The 23,175-nt window shown below is 40.9% G+C and overlaps 2 protein-coding genes across 3 annotated transcripts in view; one reads left to right on the top strand and one right to left on the bottom strand.

Annotated features, from left to right (window-relative positions):
* COL4A3 (collagen type IV alpha 3 chain) overlaps nucleotides 1-9,179 on the bottom strand; it is a 117,987-nt gene extending 108,808 nt beyond the window's left edge. The window contains exon 1 of one of the 2 annotated variants that reach the window (XM_079782109.1): nucleotides 8,769-9,179. In XM_079782109.1, coding sequence (XP_079638235.1) covers nucleotides 8,769-8,876 — 108 coding nt within the window. In that variant the 5' untranslated portion in view covers nucleotides 8,877-9,179. The remainder of the gene's footprint in view (nucleotides 1-8,768) is intronic. The other variant, XM_079782108.1, reaches the window with a different exon arrangement.
* A 52-nt stretch (nucleotides 9,180-9,231) lies between these two features.
* Nucleotides 9,232-23,175, top strand: part of COL4A4 (collagen type IV alpha 4 chain) — a 113,925-nt gene continuing 99,981 nt past the window's right edge. The window contains exon 1 of the mRNA XM_079782112.1: nucleotides 9,232-9,573. The gene's annotated coding sequence lies outside the window, so the exon portion shown is untranslated. The remainder of the gene's footprint in view (nucleotides 9,574-23,175) is intronic.

The raw sequence follows: 23,175 nt of genomic DNA, 5'->3' as shown, positions 1-23,175 counted from the left end.
CCTTCAATATTTCATCTGAAAAATAGAGTTTTCTTTTTAGGCTTATGCCAAAGGGTTCAAGAATCTATTAATTCTTTATTGAATTTTAGTTTTGGTATTTAATAAAATGTTGGCCCCATCCCATGAACATTCATTGAGGACCAGTAGTATTAGTGTGATGCCAAGAGCTGGACCCAGAAGGATGGGTAAGGCATGACACCTATCTTCAAGGAGATCAGTAGGAGAAACCCCTGGAAATAGGTTAAACTCTTTCTAGATTGCAGAAACAAAATAATACTTCAGTAAATAAAAGCATTTCATTGATGCTTTGATTATAAAAGGATAATAGTGTTAAGAATCATTCTTTCGCCCTAGCCGGCTTGGCTCAGTAGATAGAGCGTCGACCTGCAGACTGAAGGGTCGCAGGTTCGATTCCAGTCAAGGGCATATGCCAGGGTTGCAGGCTCAATCCCCAGTAGGGGGCGTGCAGGAGGCAGCCAATCAATGATTCTCTCTCATCATTGATGTTTCTATCTCTCTCCCTCTCCTTTCCTCTCTGATATCAATAAAAATATATTAAAAAAAAAAGAATCATTCTTTCTCGATAACCAAAGCATTTTAAAAATCAATCTTATCTCAAATATTGCTAAGTTAGTTTAATGATGAGTAAAGTGACATCTGACACTCCCTTTAGATTATCTGGGAAGTTTTTGGTAGGAAAGAGCCCTACCAAACAGCCCTAATAACCAGAACTCCCAATTCTAAACCCACTTCCTGTGCTAACTTGATAAATGCCCTTGGATCAGACTCTCATCTATAAATCAGAAATGTTAGTACCTTGACATTGTACTCAGGAATGCATAAAATCAGACAGTTGATAAATCACCTACATATAAAATTATTTAAAATATGATTTTGTAAATGTTTATCTTCAAGGTGCTCCATTGTAGCATTATTTCTCAATAATTACAAATAACCAAAACATTCAATAGAAGGGCATTAATAAGTTATGGTACCAACCTACAATGAAATGTACTCTGCAGACATTTAGAAATGATATCTGAAATAGTTAATGACTCAAAATATTACCAATTATTAGAAGAAAAAAAAAGTAGAATTTAAAAAGAAAAGTCTAGTCTGGCTGGTGTGGTTCAGTGGTTGAGCATGAACCCATGAATCAGTAGGTCACAGTTCCATTCCTGGTCAGGGCACATGCCCAGGTTGCAGGCACAATCCCCAGTGGCGGGGGGGGGGGGGGGGGGGGGGCGTGCAGGAGGCAGCTGACAGATGATTCTCTCTCATAATTGATGTTTCTATCTTTCCCTCTCCTTTCCTCTCTCTGAAATCAATAAAAATATATAAATATATATTTTAAAAAGTCTAAAAAGTCAAAATGTTACCAGTAAACATCTACAAGTATCATGATTATAGACAGTTTTTATTTTTATATATCTTTTTGTACTTTTAAACATTTTCTAAACTTTGTACAACACATAAAACTTGTTTAAAAGCCAGCATGTGAACTCTTCAGCTTTCCCAATATCACATATAAATAAACAACATAAAACTATCCTGTGACGTGGTGAAACTCAAAAATGAAAATTAGCCTCGTCGTCTTGGGTCTTTCCAGACATACTTTGTCCTTTGATTCTCAGGGAAAACACTAAAGCTTTCTCAACTTTCCATTTGCAGAACTTTTTCCTTGAGAAGTTCATGTAACAACAAAATATCCTGGTGGGGAAAAAAATCCAGTGACCTGACTGTTTTGTCTACATAATGATGAATCTCCCACGGTTTCTAAATACACTTGAACTCATTTTTAAACAGTGGAATCACTGCTCCAAGACCAATTTAGAGAGACAATCTAATGAACAAACATTGATCTTAAAGTTTAAAGATGGAAAATTCCTAACTTATCCCAAACTACTGTCAGAAAAGTAGAAGATTTTATATCGTTATGTTTTTTGGTTTTGGTCTTGTTTTTTAATCCTCACCTGAGGATATTTTTCCATTGATTTTTAGAGAGAGTGGAAGAGAGAGGGAAAGACAGAGAGAAACACATTGATTGGTTGCTTCCTGCATGATTCCTGACCAGGGCCCGGCTGGGGTGGAGCCTGCAACCCAGGTACGTGTCCTTGACTGGAATTGAACCTAGGACCTTTCAGTCTGCAGGCCGATGCTCTATCCACTGAGCCAAACCGCCTAGGGCATATGGTTATGTTTTAAATAGTTCTGAGGATTCCACTTTTTAAAATCCATTAATTCATGCAATAATTAATACTAAAATGCTGAGAATATCAAATACTCTGTAAATATATGTGTGTGCATTTATAGGACACATAGCTTAGGTGTGTACACATAAATTGGACCATGAACTGGATTTTTTACCTTCCTTTGTGTGTACATGAATGATTAGCAAATTAAGAGCACTGAATCAATGAACAGGGATAGACTGAGCAACTGCCATGTTGATCTAGACTGGTTCCTCTTCTTTCCTCTCTTTCTGACTTGCAAGACGTAGCCAAAGAGAAACCAACGTGACTTGTCTCCTGTTTTGTCACTTGTCCTTTACGTAAGTTGGATTCCCAAGGAGAGAACAAATCTTTAAAAGTGGAGTCATGTCACAGTCCTGAGTGCCATCCCATTGAAGGACCCTCCAGACTGCTTATGGAGGCTGGCACTGTTCTCAGACAACAGTGTGCCCACAAACGCCTGTGGAGCTGGTTAAAGCACAGATTCCCACTGGGGAGGTTTGAGGTGGGCCCACGTGACATTCCGCCTTCCTAACCAGCATGGGGTTCGGTGGGGATGGGTGGGGTGGGGCTGGTGTTGCTGGTTCTTTGAGTGAGGAGCTCTTCACTTCCTTCCAGCAGGTCCTTAACTGGTTTCACCCTTCCCTGGCTTAGAGCACCCTCAGGCCCTGGCCTACATTGGCTGCAACAAGGGCTCTTCAGGCGCAGCATCAGCTTCCTGCCCTGGGCCTCACAGCCACATTCAGCAAATTCAGACCCTTCTAGTCTAAATGAGGTTGAGGAGACAATGACAGAGACACATCAACAGGAATGAAAGAAGAATGTTTTCACCACACCACTTGAGAAGTGGGCCCATTACCAAGTCACAGTGTGAATTCATTACTCATCCAGTACTAATGTCCTGTGAATAGCTCTTTATATATTAATTTGTTCAGTGCAAACATTAAGATTATACAATGTTCAGCCACATGCAGTCTTGTGGACTGATATCACCTTATACAGTGAGCAATTTTCCATCCTCCATGAGCATAACCACCCAGACCCCACCCCCTCGGGCTACCCTGGTTTCCTGCTTCCCTTTCCTCACTCCACCTCTAGCAAAATACTCAGTATATACATTCCCCTTGTGGTGAGTAATTTAACTCAACTTTTTCTCTTTCTTTTTACAAAAAAAAACTTCTGTTAGTCTGGTTTTATTCTTTGACAACCCAGAAGCCATAAAATTGGAAGTGTCTGGCCTCTCTCCGCCATGGAGAGACCGTGGCCTGGCCACACTCTTCAATGCTTCCCAAGGCTGTCTCCATGTAAGGGCTTAGCCTGTGAGCCGGTTCCTTAGAGAGCTGGTCCCAACCACCTCTAGCTATGGTAGAATCTCTCCTGCGTCACCACATCCCATTCTGTCCTGGCAGGCACCACGATCTAGTTACACACTTGTTTGCTGTGCTATTGTCTCCCTGCCCTACTCTGCTAGACTCCTAACCATGGCCAGGGATGCAAACTGTCTCGTTTTTCAGTGAATCCCCAACACCTGGCCACATGTCTAAGTCTCTGTTCCATGCTCTCCTTCCTTTTCATAGTAATAATCAAATAATTATAGCTAGAATATAAAAACTGGCTACTTACTTTGTACCAGGCATTGTATTGAATAGTTTATCTACAATACTTAGGGTACCACCACTTTCAGATAGCAAAAACATGGCTCTTTCAGGAGGTAATTGGTTCAAGGTAACACTGAACCTGCTACCTGGCTGAACTCTAGCGATATCTAGTTTATAGTTGAAGAAGAAAGGTAAGGTGTGCCATATTGATTTTTAATATATCTCTCCTTATCTCCATTCATTTCTCCAAGTGTTTGCTGTTTTGGTAATGTTTCTTTACCGTATTTTCCGGCGTATAAGACGACTTTTTAACCCAGGAAAATCTTCTATGCCCAGTTGTCTTATATGCCGGAAAATACGGTATTAGTTTTATCTGGCAATACCTGTCCTTAAGTGGTATATACCATATTTTCCGGCGTACAAGACGACTGGGCGTATAAGATTTTCCTGGGTTAGTAATTCTTTATGCACATAACTTCCTCATATTTTGATAATGGGGCAATATAATCAAATATATACAAATGGGAATGTGTATAGCTTTAAGCATTTGTAGCCAGGGCCAACCATCTTAACTTTTTGGAGAAAAAGTTGTACAGATATTTAGGCACAACCCATATCAAATGGTTCTAGAGTTTTCTTTTATTATTAAAAATTAAAGTAGATTTACAAAATCTGAAAATTACAAACAACAGAAGAGAGAATTAAAAATTGAAAGATGGGTATGAATATGTTTCATAGAATGCAGCCTGGAGGGAAGTAGCACCAGAACAAAAGCTCAAAATGCAACAACTTGGACTCAAGTACAACTGGTAATTGGTCTCATAGGGAGTCTGCATAACCCTCATACTTCATGACAGTTGTTCTGTGGAGAGAAGAATTTTATCCAACGGCTCCTGTCTCCCACTGGTCAAAGATTTGCCCCATAGGTGTTAATCCCCTACATTTCTAGAGCACAATAAGAAGTCATGAGATAGAATCTACAGGAGCCCTCAGGCTGTGCCTGTGTCAAGTCTGTGGCCAAGGTGACAGCTGGGGAAGTAAGTCCCCACAGCCCAGGAGCAAAGTGAGGCCAAGAGGAGCTGAGCAGCATCTGAAAGGGTTCGGATATAAGAAGTTAGGAGAACTGGAGGAAAAGGTGAGACGGTCCAGCATGCATCCTAACAACTCTAGGAGTAGAGTGGGAAAGGAGAAATATAAAAAAGAAATGTCTGACAATTTTCAAGATTTGATGAAAAGTATAGAATCTCAGATTAAATATCCACTGAGAAGGATATATTAAGAAACACATGTGCACATACATTATAATTTTAATAGCATGATCAAAAATCTTGATCTAATTGACTTACATAGAAATCTTCGAAGTCAGAATACTACCACAATTCAATAAGAAAAGATAACTAGAAAATCCCCATCTTTTGGGGTATTAAAAATAAATAAACATCTAAATAACACATAGGACAAATAAATCAATTAGAAAAGATTTTAAAATTTAATGATATTAAAATAGTGCTTATTAAAATGTGTGTGGTGCAGTTAAAGCAGTATTTTAGAGGGAAGTTTTTAGCCTTAAATGCATTTCAACTATTCAAAGTTGCTTTATTAAAGTCAAAATTCAACTGTGTTTTGCTCTATCTTTAATAGTTAGACTATTAAGTTTTGCAAAATATGCCATTTACAGTAGTGATAAAATATTAAATACTTTGAAATTAAAGAAATAGAAAACCCTAAACCATTGTGAGAAAGTAAAGCCCTAAATGAACATACCCATATATGAAAACAGACTCAAATATGAATGAGTGCTTGCTACACATGTTCGCAGATGTAATACTACAAAACAGCGAGGAAAAGAATGGACTATTCAATAAGTAGTGTTGGGACAATTTGCTACCTCTATGGAAGAAGATGAAATTATGTTCTATAAGTAGAAAACAATTGCAGGATTAAAAGCTCTAAATGTAAAAGAGTTAAATTGTAAAACTATTTTAAAAAAATAAGAACATTTTTATAATCCCAGGGAAGGAAAGGATTTCTTCAAAAGATGCAAACCACAAAATACTAAGGAAAAAAATAGATAAGTTTGAGATTATAGTAGACAAAAATGTTATACATTAAGGTACCAATAATTAAATGAGAAGATAAATCAAAGACTGGAATAAAGTATTTTCTGCACATTTAAATGGCAAAATTATATATATATATCTTTTGACTCTAGAGTGGGCCCTGTGCATTGGTGGATTCAACCAACCTCTGCTGGAAAATAGTATTTTCCATGTGCAGTTGGGAATATATATATGGAAACTAACACACACACAGATATAAATACAAAACCATGCGCTGGGAATGATACACAATTGACTCTTTTAAGGGGGCATCCCCCCTCCCCCAGCACAATAAAGTATCTTGGTGTCTTGGTGTAACTTCTGACTCTACAGTTGGCCCTGTGCATTGGTGGATTCAACCAACCTCTGAAAACAGTATTTTCCATGTGCGGTTGGGAATGAGGAAATACTGTTGTTTTTTGATCCACGGTTGGTTGAATCTGCTGATAGGAAATCCAAGGATGTGAAACCCTGGAATAGGAAGGGCTGTTGCATTTATTAAAAAAAAAGATTAGTGGACTCACAGTTCAAACCCATGGTCAGCTGTGTGCACACCTCATGGGGGTGGGAGATGGAGTAAAAACTGTGTGTGTGACCTTCTCTATTTATACATTGTTTTTCCTAAGAAAAACAGGTGAGATCAAACAGGTAAAAGCTTATTCATGCTTGCTTACTCTTGAGGACAGATACAATTGTGTCTGTCACATCACTTCTTGTTAGTTTGAAATGTTTCCTAACTCAACTTATGTTTTTAAATTTAAAAATGAATTCTGTTGAGAGAGTATCCTCCCTGAATCCAGCTATTATTCAGCTCCTGGTATTTGCTTTCCATGTTTCTGCCCAGTCTGGAATTTTAGGGCCAAAAGAGGAAAGATAAACTGTTATCTCAAATTTGACATGTAAAAAATAATATGGGCTCAATGGTTGAGCATTGACCCAGGAACCAAGAGGTCGCTGGTTTGATTCCTGATCAGGGCACATGCCTGGGTTGCTGGCTCGATCCCCAGTGGGGTGTGTACCGCAGGCTCTGATTGATGACCTCTCTCACCAATGTTTCTATCTCTCTATCCTTCTCCCTTCCTCTATTTCTAAAAAGAATCAATAAAAAAAATAATAATCTGGGAATATGACAATATAATTGAAAATTAGTCTACTTAGAGGTTGTATAATCACAGAGCACACTTTTTCTGGCTGATCTTTATACACATGTAATTCCCCCTCTTTTTCTCCACCCCTCTCTAATATATATCTCCTCTTTATTTATTTATTTATTTTTGGAGTTTAGAAGGATGTGCAAACCCTGCTCTGGACCTTTTCCCCAAGCCTTCCCATAGCATACATCTCCTCTAGGTTTTTTGCTTGTTGGATTTATTTATTTTTGGATTAAAGCTGGTAGACAATCTTCACTGACTTGGATGAGTTTCATCCATTATCCCCAGAAATACTGAGCTACCTGGGTTGCACATTCCTAGTCTATGCAAAATGCATTGGTTAGAACCAGCTCCATGAAGAGATTACATGGATTAGAAAACTTACAAAAAGGTGAAACACTAAATAGCCTACGTTTTGTAAATCAGTAGGAGAAAGACCCAATAGTTTTGGCATATTCATATTGTGGAAAACTACGCAAGGGGGCAAAAAAGAAAAAAAAGAGATAGATCTATCTTAAATACTGACATGGACAGATTTATAGGTTACAAAAGGATATTAACATATAAGATATAACAAACATAGAACATATATATATATATATAATCAATCATATAATTTATGTTAAAAAACAAAAACACATTGTGGGTCCACATATGTACATGTAAATGCATAGGAAACGCTGCAAAAGAAACATGAAGTGGTGAGTGGATACCTTGTTTAGACAGAGGAGGGGGAGATGTATGGAGGTTATCAAGGGCATGTTAGCTTCATCTGTGATGTCTTAATATACATTTAATTTGCATGGAAAGTACTTGGATTAAATGTGGCCCAAAAAAATCTTTTTATGGAACATAAATGCATGCGACTATTAATTTCCAATCATAAACTCAGTCATGAAATTTGTAAAACATCTGCTCATGCTTGGAAATGAAACAACTGCATTATTACCCCAAATTATTTTTCCAAATTAAAGTATTTAATGTAAAAATCACAAAAAGAATCTGCAAAGTTGAATTTCATTTTCACAACGAAGTCAAGTAACTCAACTCTAGGAGTCATAAACAGACACTCAACTTATCTTTAATTGCAAAGAATAAGAAACATGGGTTGGATTTAAATGAATGGGGGAATCTTTCCAATTCCTACTAGAAATGAAAGTGACACATTACTTCACTTATACTAACATGAGTTCTATCTCTAAGGTGATTTTCACTCTTCAGTGATGGCATCGGCTTTTCCCGATGATGCGGATTGAACACGGGAGCACAAGCTTTGACAAGGAGGGAACCCAGACCTAGAGAGGTCAGAGTTCAGCGTGAAGTGACATCTAAGGAGCGGCAGGGCCAGGACTCGGGCTCGGGTTTCCACTACCAGCCCTGTGTGCTCTCTGCCAGGACCTGCTGCCTGCTCCGATTCACCAACCTGTGAGGCATCGTGCGCCTCTGTATCCGGCGTTCTCACGCATTCATCCCTGGCGATCGTCTACCCACCTACCTCCCCACCTGCTCCCTGGGCATCTCCGCTTGCTCACGCCCCCACGCTGCCCGCCGAGGGACCTTCATGGAGCCCGCAGCCACCAGGAAGGGTCTCCAGGACGGTGCGCCCGGGCGGGTGGAGCGGGCGTGTCCCCAGGACGGAGGGTGGGAGTTGCGGTGCGCGGGATGGGGGTGGCGCCGCCCCGCACTCACCTTGCCCGCCGCGGGCGCGGCCGCCAGCAGCAGTAGCAGCACCTGCACCCGCACCAGCACTGGCGGCAGCAGGAGGGCGGGCGGCCCCCGCGCCGTCCAGGGGCTCATGGTGGGCACCCGCTCAGAGTCCCGGCGTGTCCGGGTCCCGCAGGCGATGCGGCCGCCGCGTCCCTGGCGTGGCTCTCGGTAAGGGAGTCCGGCTGTGGAGCTGGTCCCGCCAGCCAGCCCGGGGCGTGTTTTGTAGGGCCCAGCAGCGCCGTCCGTCCCTCCCCACCCAGGCTTTTGACGGTGGCTCCAAGGGAGGGAAGCAGTGGCTCAGGTCCCGCCCTCGTCCCCCCTCCCCTCCAACTCACCGGGCTCTGTCCCTCCGACCTGGGCGTCGTGCCCAGGAGGCGAGGAAGGGCCGCGCGCCTGCGGGGCGGGTGGGCGAGGGTCCAAGGTAAGGGGCGAAGGGAGTGATGCTCCCAAAGTCTTGGAGCCGAGGCGGAGCGGGGCGGGTGCGGGGCGGAGGTGGGGAATTTTGGGGGGGGGGGGTGCGATGGGGAGGCGGCTGAGCAGAGGGAAGGGAGTGGCCAGCGGCCGTGCCCAGCTTAAGTGGGAGGCGCGCAGGGTGTAGGCACCGGAGAGGGCCTGCCGGCTCCAGCTCCCGACGGTGCTCTCTCACTGCTCGCTCTTCTCCAACCGCCGGCACCTGGAGCGGCCGCTGCATCGAGTCGCGCGGGATTGGGGCGCGGCAGAGCCTGGAGGTGCGCGCCGCGCCGGCTGGAGATGCGGCGGCTCCCGGCGCTGGGGGCGGCCCCCTGAGGTAAGGCGCCCGGGACCCGGTCTGCGCAGTCACTGCCCCAGGCACTGCCGGTGGGGGCCGTGGAGGAAATCTGGCATTCTCTGGTGGGGCGTGCGGGGTGGGGGTTGGGGGGGGGGGCAGCCGGGGCCTGGGGGTTACCAGAGGAGAACGTGTCTGGCTCCCTGGCTTGTCTGCCTGGGTTTGAACTGGGCGCTGTGTGTTTTGATTAATTTGGAGGCTCGAGTTACCACCAGCCTGGCAGTCTGGGCACTCCGAAATGCCAAGAGCAAAAGGCAGCTGAGGCGAAAGAGAATGCCCATCCTATTCTGTGCTGTGTTGAACTGGCTTTTCAGGCTAAACCTTATCTGCGGAAGTGCAGGGGAAACCTAGAGCCATCTCTGTCCCGGGTGTCTCCCTCCCGGGGTGGCCTTGGACGCAAACGTGCAGTTATCTGGCTCGTCAGGGCACACGCTTCAAAGCAGGGCTGGTGCCCTTTCTTGTGCCACTGACCACATTGACTCTGGGGATGCATCCAGACCCTTCTCAGAATAATGCTTTTAAATACAGGAAACACAATTAAATCAGAATCAGTTCTACTGGAATACAATGATCAGACTGTTAAAGCCATGATATAACAACAGACGAATATCATTAGTACTGCACTGAATGCCTAGACCTGATAACAGATTTATTAAAATGACTTTAATCTCAAAGTAGTGACGACTGCAAAACTGAAATGTGACATGAAAACACGAGTGGCTGCAAACTCTCCGGAGCTGTCAATACTGTTGCAGCTTTGTGGCCCGTATTCATCGCCCAGGGAAATGCTGAGCTTCCAGGAAAGCCAGTGAAGCTGGAGGTGTCACTGTTACTTCCATCCAAGTTCACAGACCACCCGAATTCTTCTCCAGGTTGGGAAGCCCTGTGTGGGAGCAGTGTCGCTGACATCTGCAGCAGCTGGTCATCAAACACCATCTGTGAAATCTATGGTTTGGTCACCGAGAGCCACTTGCTTCAATTAGAATTGGGTCTGACAGTGTATCAGACCTATGCAGGTGAACAAAACCCTGACAGTAGATGGATGAAGACATACCCCTTTTCCTTTTAGCTGTAGAGTGACTATTGTAGTCTTCCCTCTGTTTTTTTTTTTTAAATTATTATTTTTATTTTTTTATGCCTGCAATTGTCAACTGTGGTTGTGCTCCTTAGAATCTCCTAAGGAGCCTCTAAAACCCCTGGTTCCTAGTTCATCCCAAACCAATTACACCAGACTTTCCAGGGTAGGACTCGGGTATCAGTTTGTTTTGAAGCTTCCAGGAGATTCCCACCTACAACCAAGTTTGAGAGCCACTGTTTTACTTGCATGTTTCAGTTAAGTTAGCTGCATTGAATCAGGGTCTCTTCTTAGGAAAATAATAAATGGACTTTCATTATTACATCTTCATTAAGATTTATTGCATTATTAAAAATATAAGTAAAATCAAATATTTGTTATATTTATTAAGATTATATATTTCTGAAATATATATTAAACTCTTTATTAAGACTTACGTGTGCCCAGGCCACATATATTGCAGGGTGGTATGTAGTAGCATCTTCCTATTGACAGGGAGGTTCTTATGGAACCTTCTCCTGCCATCCTTCGTAGACAGGACATCAGAGGCTCTGTTGAAATAACAGTGTCCAAGAATTCCAAGTGGCGTGTGATAATCTTGCATGGACTAACACTACTTTCTGGGGGGGAAAATAATCTCAAAGTTAGTGTTAAATGCTCCTCCTTTTTGCTGAATTCCAGAAGATTTCTCAATTTGGACCTTAATTTCTTTTCCCTGAAACCAAGTCATTTTGATGAAAGACCAGACCTAGTTTTATCACCTTTGAAGTGGGAGGAGCAGTCAACTGCACCTCACTTCTGATGCCACAACAGAGCAGGAGAGAAACTTGTGATGTAAATATGGGGGGAGGGGGGAGACCAAATAGATTTACACTTGTTCGTATGGAAAATAATACAAAATAGCCGAAACCGGTTTGGCTCAGTGGATAGAGCGTCGGCCTGTGGACTCAAGGATCCCAGGTTCGATTCCGGTCAAGGGCATGTACCTTGGTTGCGGGCACATCCCCAGTAGGGGGTGTGCAAGAGGCAGCTGATCGATGTTTCTCTCCCATCGATGTTTCTAACTCTCTATCCCTCTCTCTTCCTCTCTGTTAAAAAATCAATAAAATATATTTAAAAAAAAAAAAGAAAAGAAAATAATACAAAATAAACTCTCTGGTTTATATACTCACAACTGTAAACCTACTTTTTCCCCACCCTGTACGGTAAGGAGGAAGCATGGTTAAGAGCTTGGTCTCCACAGTAGACTCTGAATTTTGAATCCTTTCCAAACTTAATAGTGTGACCTAACCTCTCTGGGCTGGGTCCTCTCTTCTGTACACTGGGCATAATCATGGCACCCACCTCAAGGAGTTATAGAAATCCAATGCAATGATCCAGTAGAAGCCCTTTGTCCAGGGTCTTCACAGAACAATCCATAGTAGAATTTGATCCTCCAGTTGCATAAAGGAAGATAAGGTGGATGAGAAATGGTGGCACAAGATAGAGATGTTCTCAGCTCAGTAGAAAAGGGTGAAGCACAACCCACTTGCTCCCTTGTGGTCAACGAACTATCCTTTGTATGTACAAAGAACACAGAAATCTCTACCTTTGACTTTGGTGCCAGATAAGGGTTTTGAACAAAGTGAAGTGGTCATTGTCTTTGACAAGCCCTATATTATTATTTTTGCCTCCTTGTCATAATCATAGTATCATGTCTCTTCTCTGCACAATGCTGAAATATGTGGTGTTGGTTTCCCTACACTTGAATGTAAGCCCCATTAGGGCAGGGACCTTTTGGGTGTTCAATTGCTGAATGAATGATTGAAGTTGGTTACTAGTACTATTTGCTGAATGAATGACATTGGATGACTTGACAAATTCACTGAGGATTCACACCCAGGTCTGTTTTCTCCCAAAGTTCATGATCTTTCTTTGGATAGGGATGTGCTTCTGCTTTTGACGAGTTGCACTTTGCCAGACTGCTTGTAGCTCCTTGTTTAACCTCTTTAAAAGGTTAAATTTAATCTTAATTAATTTTAAAATTAATCTTGTTTTACTTAACCCTCCCCACTTAGTCATTCCTCTTCTTGTAAGAACTTTCTCTTTTCAACACCTCTAGAATAGTTGACCCTAGGTTCTTTTAGAATCTCAGTCATTATCATCACATGTCAGTTCTTGCTATTACAACTCTAGATTCTTTTCTGAGCTCATGGCCCTGCCTTAGTGCCTCCACGTATCAACTGTGGATTGCAGGAGCCTCCCCTGCAAGTTCTCTCCTGTGAAATCCATCATCTATGTTATCGTCAGAGTTCCAGTAAAACTGCACATTGTCTCGGGAAGGTTAGATTACTTTGGGGGCAGTTACGAACAATCACTAAGCATCAGTCTTATAGTAACAAGACATTTTCTTCTCCATTTACGAGACATGCTCATCACAGGATGTAGAGAGATGGGAAAGGTGAGGAGCTCTGCTTATTATAGCCTCTCAGGAACCTCCTGGAAAGTCTCACTCAACGTGCTCTTCTCTGATCACCTCAGAAGGGGAAGAGAATGTGCCAAATCAAAAACTGCTCTAAAAGCTTTCATGTGGATGTGACACATACTATTTCCCTTCACATTTCATTGGCCAAAGTGGTTATGTGACCATGCTTCATTTTGCAAGTGGCAGGGAAATGAAATCTACCACATTCCTGGAAATATTTGGTGATCGTTAGTAATGCCCATCACATACATCATGTCACTTGCTTATTTTAAAGCTTTCAGAGCTCTTCTTTGCCTTTACAGCTATTTTTTACACTTTCTAGAATAGAGTGGTCCAAAATCAACTTCTAAAAACTCTCCTGTTTCGCCCCATACTTCTTAGGTTCACTCTGTACACTTTCTTACTTCATGCCTTTGTACTTGCTGTTCCCTCCACTTCAGGGACCTCCCCTGTAGTCTGTATGGTGTAATTAACCTGTGTTTTCAGATCTAAGTCAAAGATCAAAGGTCATGGTCTCTGGGAAGACCTTTGTTCAAACCTTTATTATATAGCACAGAAACTGTCACGTATTTTACTTTTCTGGGTTACAAGGCCTTTGAGGGAAGAAACAGATTATTTTTTAACATAACTGAGACATTTAAAATATAAATTTATTGAGTTATAATTTATGTTTAGAAACCAGCACCCATTTTAAAGTACCTAAATCAAGGAGTTTTGTAGATGCCTTGACTCTGTGAAGCCAATACCACAATCATGATGCAGATCTTCCTATCACTCCCAAAAGTTGCTTTCTGCCCCTTTGCAGTCATCCCTCTGTCCATCCCATTCCCAGGCAACCACTGATTTGTTTTCATCTCTGTAGAGTAGTAGGAATTTTCTACAATTTTATGTAAATGGAATCACATAGTATGTACTCTTTTGTGTCTAGCTTCTCTGACTCTGCAGAACAATGTTTGTTCCTTTCTATTGCTGAGTAGTAGTCCATTGTATGGATATCACTTAAAAAAAAATCCATTTACCTATTGTTGCACATTTGAATTGTTTCCAGTTTGGGGCTACTGCAAATCAAGCTGCTATGAATATTTTTGTTCAAGGCTTTGTGTGGACATGTGTTTTTATTTCTCTTGAATAAATGCCTAGGAGTAAAATGGCTGATCATATGTGAGATGTATGTTTCATTATAAAAGAGACAGTTTTTCGAAGCAGTTGTATCATTTACATTCTCACTAGCAATGTATGAGAGTTCCAGTTGCTCCATATATTTGTGGCATGTTCTTTTGGTATTGTCAGTCTTTTAAATTTTAGCTATTCTAATACTGTACTTATGCAGTGCTATGTCAATGTGCTCTTCACTTCCCTGATAACTAATGATGTTGAGAATCTTTTCACATAATTATTAACCATTTTTAGAACTTTTGTGAGGTGAATATTCAAATAAAAATGGTTGTTTCTATCCTACTGTTGAGTTAAAGTAACTACGTATTCTGGATACAAGACCCATGCCAGATTTATTTATTATGAATATTTTCTCTCATTCTGTGGTTTGTCATTTCCTTATTGGTGTCTTTTGAAAAGCTAATGTGTTTATTTTGATGAAATCCATCTAATTTATAAACTTTTTATTTTATAAGGTTTGTGCTTTTCTTGTTTTCTGAGAAAATGTCATCTAAGCTAATGTGACAAATATTGCTCCTGTTTTCTTCTTTTATAATATTTTTACATTCAGGTCAGTGATCCATTTTGAGTCAATTTGGTGTTGATGACAGGTTCCTTTTCTATATGGATATATAGTTTTTTGTGCATCATTTGTTGAAAAGATTTTCTGTCTCCATTACGTTTCTTTGGCACCTTCATGCAAAATCACAAGTTTGGGTTTTTTTGTTCTATTCATACACACATTCTTTCCAAGTTTGGGTTTTTTTGTTCTATTCATACACACATTCTTTCGTCAGTACCATTGTCTTGTTGGAAATGGTACCTTTAAGATATTTAGCTGTCCTAGAAGAGTTTCTAGGTACCAAAAATATAGAACTTCACGAGAACTAAAATTTTCTGAGATTCACAGGAAAGAGGACGTCTTTGGATCATAGTGTATCATTGAATTTATAATGGACTAGAGGCCCGATGCACAAAATTCATGCAAGGGGCTCGGTCCCTGCTGTGGAGGCTGCCTCGGCCCCTGGCTGCAGCCGCAGCTTCGTGTGGAAGGACATCCTGAAGGTCGTCGGGTCTAATTAGCACAGTATGCTTTTATTATTATAGATTCTTAATGCTATTACTATATTGAAGGCTAACTCTATGCTTCCAGACATTACATCCTTGGAACTCACTCATGAGTTTCCATGAATTTTGAAACTGTGTAGTGTAGTGGTTAAGAAAGAAACTTTGGAGACTGAATCCTGGAAATTTCACTTACTATGTAACTTATTTGCAGAAAAAAAAGTAATTATCTCACTCACCTCAGGGTTATTTGTAAGATTACAAATCTGTGTTAAGCCCTTAGCACAATGCTTAGCACACAGGTAGTCCTCTGAAAATGCTGCTCATAATAATTTCTTATGTTGGGATGATGATGGTGATGATGACTAGGTTGATGGTGGGGAAGAAGAGGAGAGGGGGAGAAGCGTCAGCAATAGCAATGGCGATAGCAGAAAGAGCCAGCTTTCTGGTTCATTAAATCAAATACCAACCTTTTCCTAGTGTCCTCTCAGTCAGCTTAGGTTAATTCTGATTCTCATTAGAATTGTTCTTCTCATATCTTCTTCTGAACTAACTGATGATTCATACCTCTCACTATTTTCTCTCTCCTGGTGTGTTAAAACTGACTGTTATAGTTTAGTCTTCCTTTTTATTTCTCTTCCTATCTTTCCATACCAAGTCTGCCTAGGGTTTGCCCCAATTCCCAACTTTTTATTCCTTCTAAAATTTATTGGGAGATCTTTTTTACTCTACAATGAATTAGGAAGGAGGAAATAAACATTTATTGAGCTGTCCCCACAGAAGCAAGCACTATGCTAGGCAATAGAATTAGACTCCTGCAATTCTCTCAGGTATTAGTTTTACATACTGCGAAATCAAGATCCCAGAGGAGTTACGAATTTGCTCAAGGTTGCACTGCTAAGTGATCAAGATCTTAACATAACTATTTTTAACTCTAGAGCTCTGCTTTCATCCCTAACCATGAGGGCACAAGGCACCAGGAGAGGAAGGCAGCCAGTCTCTCAGGAGGAGGGAAGAAGTCATCATCTAATTCTAAGGCAAACAAATGCTGACCTCACATTGTGGTTGTGGGATGGAGGATGGGCCTTGTCTGGTGGGATCCCAGGGTATTACTGCCAGAGCTCACCCCAAGGCAGTTCCTGGAGGTCTGAAAGGTCCAGAGACTTCAGACAGAGTCACTCTAGCCCTGCCCAGGAAAATCACAGAGCAAGAGAAACCTGAGGATTAGGTTTTTGGCAAGAGACCTGCAGCATTCTGAGTCAAAATGTCATTCTTGAGTTGGAAATGAAGGGCCCATCCGTTTTGAAAATTAGTTGTATGTTTTTAGAGCATTTATCATTTCCATGTCTTTCCCATGTGGTAACATTATTATGATGTCAAATTTTCTGTTGATATTGGGAGGAGACAGGAAAAGACAATATGATAAGAAAAGCCAATATTGGGAGAGTGGTGGATTAGTTAAGATATGGTCCAGTTGGCCCTACACTAGCAAACTCTACTCCAAGGTCAACTGAGAACTCTGCAGCACTCTTAAACAATTCAACTGAACCAAGGGGGTAGGAGAGGTGGGGGTGGGTTTGGCCACAATCCAGCAACATTCTAATCAAGTTGAAACTCAGAGTCATTCTCAAGAATTTACTTGAGTAGTTCTCAAGTTTATCCCTGTTGCTTCTTAGAGAATATGAAGCTCCAGTCACATTCCAGTGGTTCATGGACCACACAGATTCATGACCCACTTTAAAAACCTTGTTATGTTTGGTGAGATAGACTGTTTTTACTAAAAAGCTCAAACTAACCTGAAGTCTTTGAAAGACTGCAGATAGAGTCAACTGAAAGATATGGGATTTTAGAAAGAGCAAAACCAAGCAACCAGCTTGTATGTTGGGAGAAGGTTAGTTGATCTCTCTCTATTTTTAAAATCTTCACCTAGAATATGTCTTTATTGATTTTTAGAGAGAAAGTGAAGGAGAGAGAGAGAGAGAGCGAGCGAGAGAGAGAGAGAGACATTGATCAGTTGCCTCCCATACATGCCCCGTCCAGGGATCAAACCCACAGCCTACGTACATGCCCTGACTAGGAATTGAACCCAGAACTGTTTTGGTGTATGGGACCACACTTCAAACAACTGAGCAACCCAGCCAGGGCCAGATGATTTCTTAACAAGGAATGTGTAAACCTTGAAAGATGTCGGCCTCTAAGGTAGATAGGGCATGCCATTCTTTATCTGGGAGCATTTTTTCTAGCCTTTGAGGCCCTTTGCTTATTTATTTATTTATTTATTTATTTATTTATTTATTTATTTCCAAATCTTAGCCTTTAGGAATTCTATTTTGGAAAGAAAAATGTATATACAAGTAGGTGTTCAAACCATTAAAAAAATTTGGCCTTAGAGAGTCTTCAAATAGTTCAGTGTCAGAAGGTTAAAAGAAAAGAACATGTAGTCACTGAGTTAAGAGGAAGTTATTTCTCTGAAAGAACAAAAACATTATTATTAAAAAGAATGCAGACTTAATGTTACTTGGGAAAAGAAAAGACATTATACTTCTGCTACCATTTAGCAGAAGATTCTGCTGCTCAGTCTCCAGTTTATCTGGTCCTCCAATCTTGGCCATTGCCCACCCCAACTCCCCAGTCAATGAGAACCCCAGCAGAGTGTGATTTTTTTCAAGATTGGGTTTCAGAGAAAACACATTCCCCATGGTAGAGATTGTGATTTGGAATATCTCAGATCTTGTTCCCAGACTTAGCATTTGGAAAATATTCTCAGTGGAGTTAGAATCCAAAATTTTCATAAGAAAAGAAATGACCTGCTCTAGCCGGTTTGGCTCAGTGGATAGAGTGTCGCCCTGCGGACTAAAGGATCCCAGGTTCGATTCAGGTCAAGGGCACATGCCCTGGTTGCGGGCTCGATCCCCAGTGGGGTGGGGGTGAGGATAGGCAGGAGGTAGCCGGTCAATGATTCTCTCTTATCATTGATCTTTCTATCTCTCTCTCCCTCTTCCTCTCTGAAATCAATAAAAATATATTTAAAAAAAGAAAAAAGAAAAGAAATGACCTCAGGGAGCTGGAAGAAGAGAACAGTACTATTTACTGAATATACATGCTGGAAACCACTGATGTAAATACATACTGGGAAAGCGCCTGTGGATGTCACTTGGGCTGGTGAGCAAGGGGGATGTCAAAGACCCAGGGCATCTAAGTTCACTTTCCCTCTGTTGGGGGTTTCCAGATGAGCTCCCTGATGTGTCACGGCGTTTGGACCAGTTGCCCAGGTCAGTTTGCTCAAGTAACAGGCACTGACTCTAAGACTGCACCAGGAATAGCTCTTGGGGATGAGCTAGTCTTCAGTGCTCTCATGAAACCCTCTATCTTTTTGCATTTTCTTCTCTTGAAAAGAGCTGTTTATGATTACTCTGCATATCTGTGTGTTTTTTTTTTCCCCTTCTAAATTAAGGCTTTTACTTTGCCTTGACCTGTCCCCATTTTCTAATGTCCTACTCGATCTCAGGGCATTTCTGGATGCATCCTTCCTCCCTCATCCTCATTTCTACTCTCAGTTTCCTAATTACAGCTTTCCAAGAGGACTGATCCAGATCATCTTTCAGCACCAATCTCCAGCCCAGAGCCAGAGTTCAGTGTCACTAAGCCAAACCTTAGGTTGGTCAGGTGGTTATCCCCAACATGTCATTGTGACTGGGGAAACAGCATCAGGTGATGAAAACCTGGTCACCCCCACCTAGCCGGGCTGACAGGGCTAGGATGAATCAGTCTATGGAGAACACCTCTGCCTTGGGAATAAAAGTGGGCAAAATAAATGATGTTCTTTGAAAGGCACACAACTTTTGCAGAAGTTTCCTAGCTAGGCAGTTCTCCAAAGCTATCGTTTGCATATGTGTTCATGGCATAGCACTTTGGATCGTTTGGAGATTTTGGTGTGTGTTTTTGTGTGTGTGTGTGTGTGTGTGTGTGTGTGTGTGTGTGTGTTTTGTAGTAGTGATAGACTCCACTGGAAACACAGTGTCAAGCAATAACAGCCACTTATTGTGAGATGATAGGTTAGATGGATGCTGTTCTGCGTGATGGGGTATTTTTTGTTTTATGGAATTGTTAATGTAAAAACATTCAAACCTGTAAAGAATTTTTGTGAGTTTATTTGAGCCAAACTGTCGACAATTGCTGGGAAGCAGAATCTCAACGTATTGGGATAATGCTCCAGAGAATGGTGGTTTTTCATCTTGTTTTATACATTTCAATCAAAGGAGGAGATGTAAATGGGTTACATGAAATTCATTGGTGTTAGATTAGAGAGGCAGGAGAAAGCAAAGCCAAGAAACCTCTGGGATTGGATAAGAAGTAAAATGATAGACAAATACTTCTTTTTACCTAGGTGGGTACAGGATAGTTTACAGTCAACAATTAACATGATAACAGTAACAATGAAGGAATTTATGGTCTCAGTCCTGGTGCAAGGCACTTGTGGTTGTGCCCTGAGGGGTTCGGAAAAAGGGAAGTTACAAGTTAACCCTGATATTTACTGATAGGCTTGTTATGGTAGATGCAAAAAGACAATAGGCTCAGTTAAGGTAAAGATTGACCTTTGTCAGGGAAGATACCGGCCGAGGACGTGACTATCTACTATAAACTGCTTTTAGTTCAAGTTTTCATTTCAGACCATCCTTTGTGGGTACTTTAGGTCTTTGAGTTTGCAAAACTGTCACGCAGGCCTTCCCTTTTTTTCCGTCTTCAGAATGAAAAAAAGCTTGGTTGAGACAAAAGTGTTTATGCTCTTAACACAGGCAGTTACAACAAATAAAATCCTCATAGATTGTTGTGGATTAAGTGTGACAGCCTTTTGTGAACTGTAGAGTGTAGTGCACAATGCTGTTCACAGTGTCCAGCTGAGAGAGGATGGGGCTATGCTTAGCTATTGCTGCAGCTTCGAACAGTCCTAAAGTCTGGCTTGATTTAGGCTAGACAGGCTGTGGGATAGTTATCTGAGGCTCACTCTAGGTGAACCAGTGAACAAGGAAATTTTGGCAGCTCATTCAGGGCAGAGATCTTCAAACTGAGCTACATGGACTTTTGGGGGACAAAAAGATTCTTAAGATTCATGCAGGCAGCTTGGACAATTAAATATAGGAATCAATTTCTAGATTCTCAACTGCTATATATATTCTTTCTTAGAATTGTTCTATCTGGCCCTAACCGTTTGGCTCAGTGGATAAAGTGTCAGCCTGCAGACTGAAGGGTCCCAGGTTCGATTCCGGTCAAGGGCATGTACCTTGGTTGTGGGCACATCCCCATTAGGGAGTGTGCGGAATGCAGCTGACCAATGTTTCTCTCTCATCGATGTTTCTAACTCTCTATCCCTCTCCCTTCCTCTCTGTAAAAATCAATAAAATATATTTAAAAAAAAAAAAAAGAATTGTTCTATCTGAAAATGGTCCAGGTTCTAAGTTCCCCTTTCACACTGGTCCTTCCTCTACTTTTTAAAAGAAAGACTTATCCTTACCCCATTCCCCTGCCCCCATCCATCCCAAACGTTATCACCCTGCTTTGCCCCAGAGTATAAGGACTGTTTATGGGGCCAAGTGATGTGCAGGGTAAATGCCAGTGTTGAGAATGGAAAGCGTTCTACCTCCTGGGCTCCACGTCCTCCAGACCAGGTGGTTCCCAGCTTTTGCAGTCATCACAATGGAAGGAAGGCTGAAACATCACTCAAAATAATTCTGGATGATGAAGTCTATATTGCTTTTGGTATACAATTTAATGACATTTGTATAACAAATGCTTTTTATTCACAACTTCTTATTTTTTGTGAATACGTTTTATTAGAATTTACAGCTTTAAAAATTAAAACAGAAGTAGGATTGTTGTTGAACCTGTCTTATTCCAGCAAGAAGTATTATTAATTTAGGGCTAAGTGGAGATACAAAAAAGCCCCATTCATTCATTACCAACTACAATTCCAATAAAATTTCACTTTTAATTTAATAATTGTCTATCAAAATTTAAATTTATTTGATGAATGACATATTACTAATCATCATAATGATAAGCCAATCCAGGAGAAATACATTTTTTAAGACGTAGAGATTTGTGATCATAGGATATAAAAATATTCCACTTATATAATTTTTTTGTTGCAGAGAAGTATGATAGGGTGATCAATATGATTTTCATGTATAAAATTATATTGCACTAGGGTGTATGTGGGGAAAGAGAATATAAATATGAATTCAAGAAGAAAATTAATATAGAATTTCTGTTGTTAAAGAACTTGTGCACATATATTTTAAACTGATGGTGGTGAAAATTGATTGCCATGGCCTTATGATTTCTTGGCCACACCTGAAATAGTTCTGCAACAGTTTTATTTTATAGGTCATCATTTACAGTGTTCCAAATTATACTCTTTGGAACTATTGAAAAGAAGATGAAAGTTTTTAGATATGAACTTGAAAAACAAGAAGAGGTAGTGTGCATAGGTTTTTCAAAATTCTTATGGGGAGTATGAGAACAGAAAAGTCTGAAGGCTGCCATGCCGGGGGTCATGTGGGAGAAGGGATATGTATTACAGTCAGTTCTGCTATTTATTAGCTCTGTTGCTTTGCACAGATTACTTGCATTTATCCAGTTTGTTTTTTCTGTACAATGGAAATAATACTTTTCTTACTAAACTTGATGAAAAGAAAGTGACTTGATGTGAACAACACTTAGCAAAGAATCCTACATATGGTCAGTAAATGCTTGTTTCTCTTCACTTCCCCCAAAGCTGTTATGGTTCTTCTCCATCTCCCTCTCCCTTCCTCCACTCCCTCACCTGTATTCAGAGTTAGCCTCATCTTACATTTCCTATTTAATATATTGGTTTCACATTCTGAAGGTCCCAAAGTGTCTTCCGCAAGTTTATTCATCCAACAAATACATCCTGGAGCACTTACTGTAATCCGGGCATTATTATGGCACTGGGGATAAATTCCTGAATAAAAACAGATGAAATCCCTTTACCACACTGTTGAGAGTATCTATGGGTTATGCATATATGCATATAATTTCTTTGGTTAATCTCTTCCCATCCACCCTACCCCTCTCACCTCTGAGATCTGTAAGTCTGTGCCATGCATCCATGCCTCTGGACCTATTAGTGTGGTGAAGGCCTGGGATGGGGTGGGGCCTAGGTAGAGGGGGGAGAGGGGGAAATAGGGTTATACAATAGAGAATAATTGCATCATGTATCTCTTTTGGGGTAAAAATGCAAATATCTCTGATTTTCTTTAATTTCTGCCTATACTTTCTACTTATTTAAAACTACAGGCCCAATGCACGAAATTTGTGCAAGGGGCTCAGCCCTCATAGCCCCAGTTTCATCTGGAAGATCATCCAGAAGGACGTCCAGTCTAATTAGCATATTATGCTTTTATTATTACAGATATCAGGTACATTTTAAATGATTCAAATCAATTCATGTATTCCTTCCAAAACAATAATTTGTTTTCTTGAGACTGGCTTCTAGAATGCAACTAAAAAAGCCTTTATTTAAAAGGATGGATTTAGGGATGGGAAAAGATCTGGGCACTCAAAGAGATTCTGTTTCTATTGATTTTGAAACTGTATCATGGAATGTTGTTCTACCACTTACTTAGAAAACTTACTTAGAAAACTAGTCTCTCATAAATACAGCATTGAGTTAGCTTATCCAGATTTTATCCAGAAATTTAAAAATAGCTTGTAATATTCAACACTCCTAATTTTCTTCTCTCTACCCAATTCTGGTGTTCAGAGAAGCCAGTTTTTAAGATGAGACATTTCAATTCTTTGAGCC

The sequence above is a fragment of the Cnephaeus nilssonii genome, assembly GCF_951640355.1.
Source record: "Cnephaeus nilssonii genome assembly, chromosome: 10".
NCBI classification, from domain to species: Eukaryota; Metazoa; Chordata; class Mammalia; order Chiroptera; family Vespertilionidae; genus Cnephaeus; species Cnephaeus nilssonii.
Note: the sequence above shows the minus strand (reverse complement) of the source record. Positions and strands in the feature narration are given on the sequence as shown.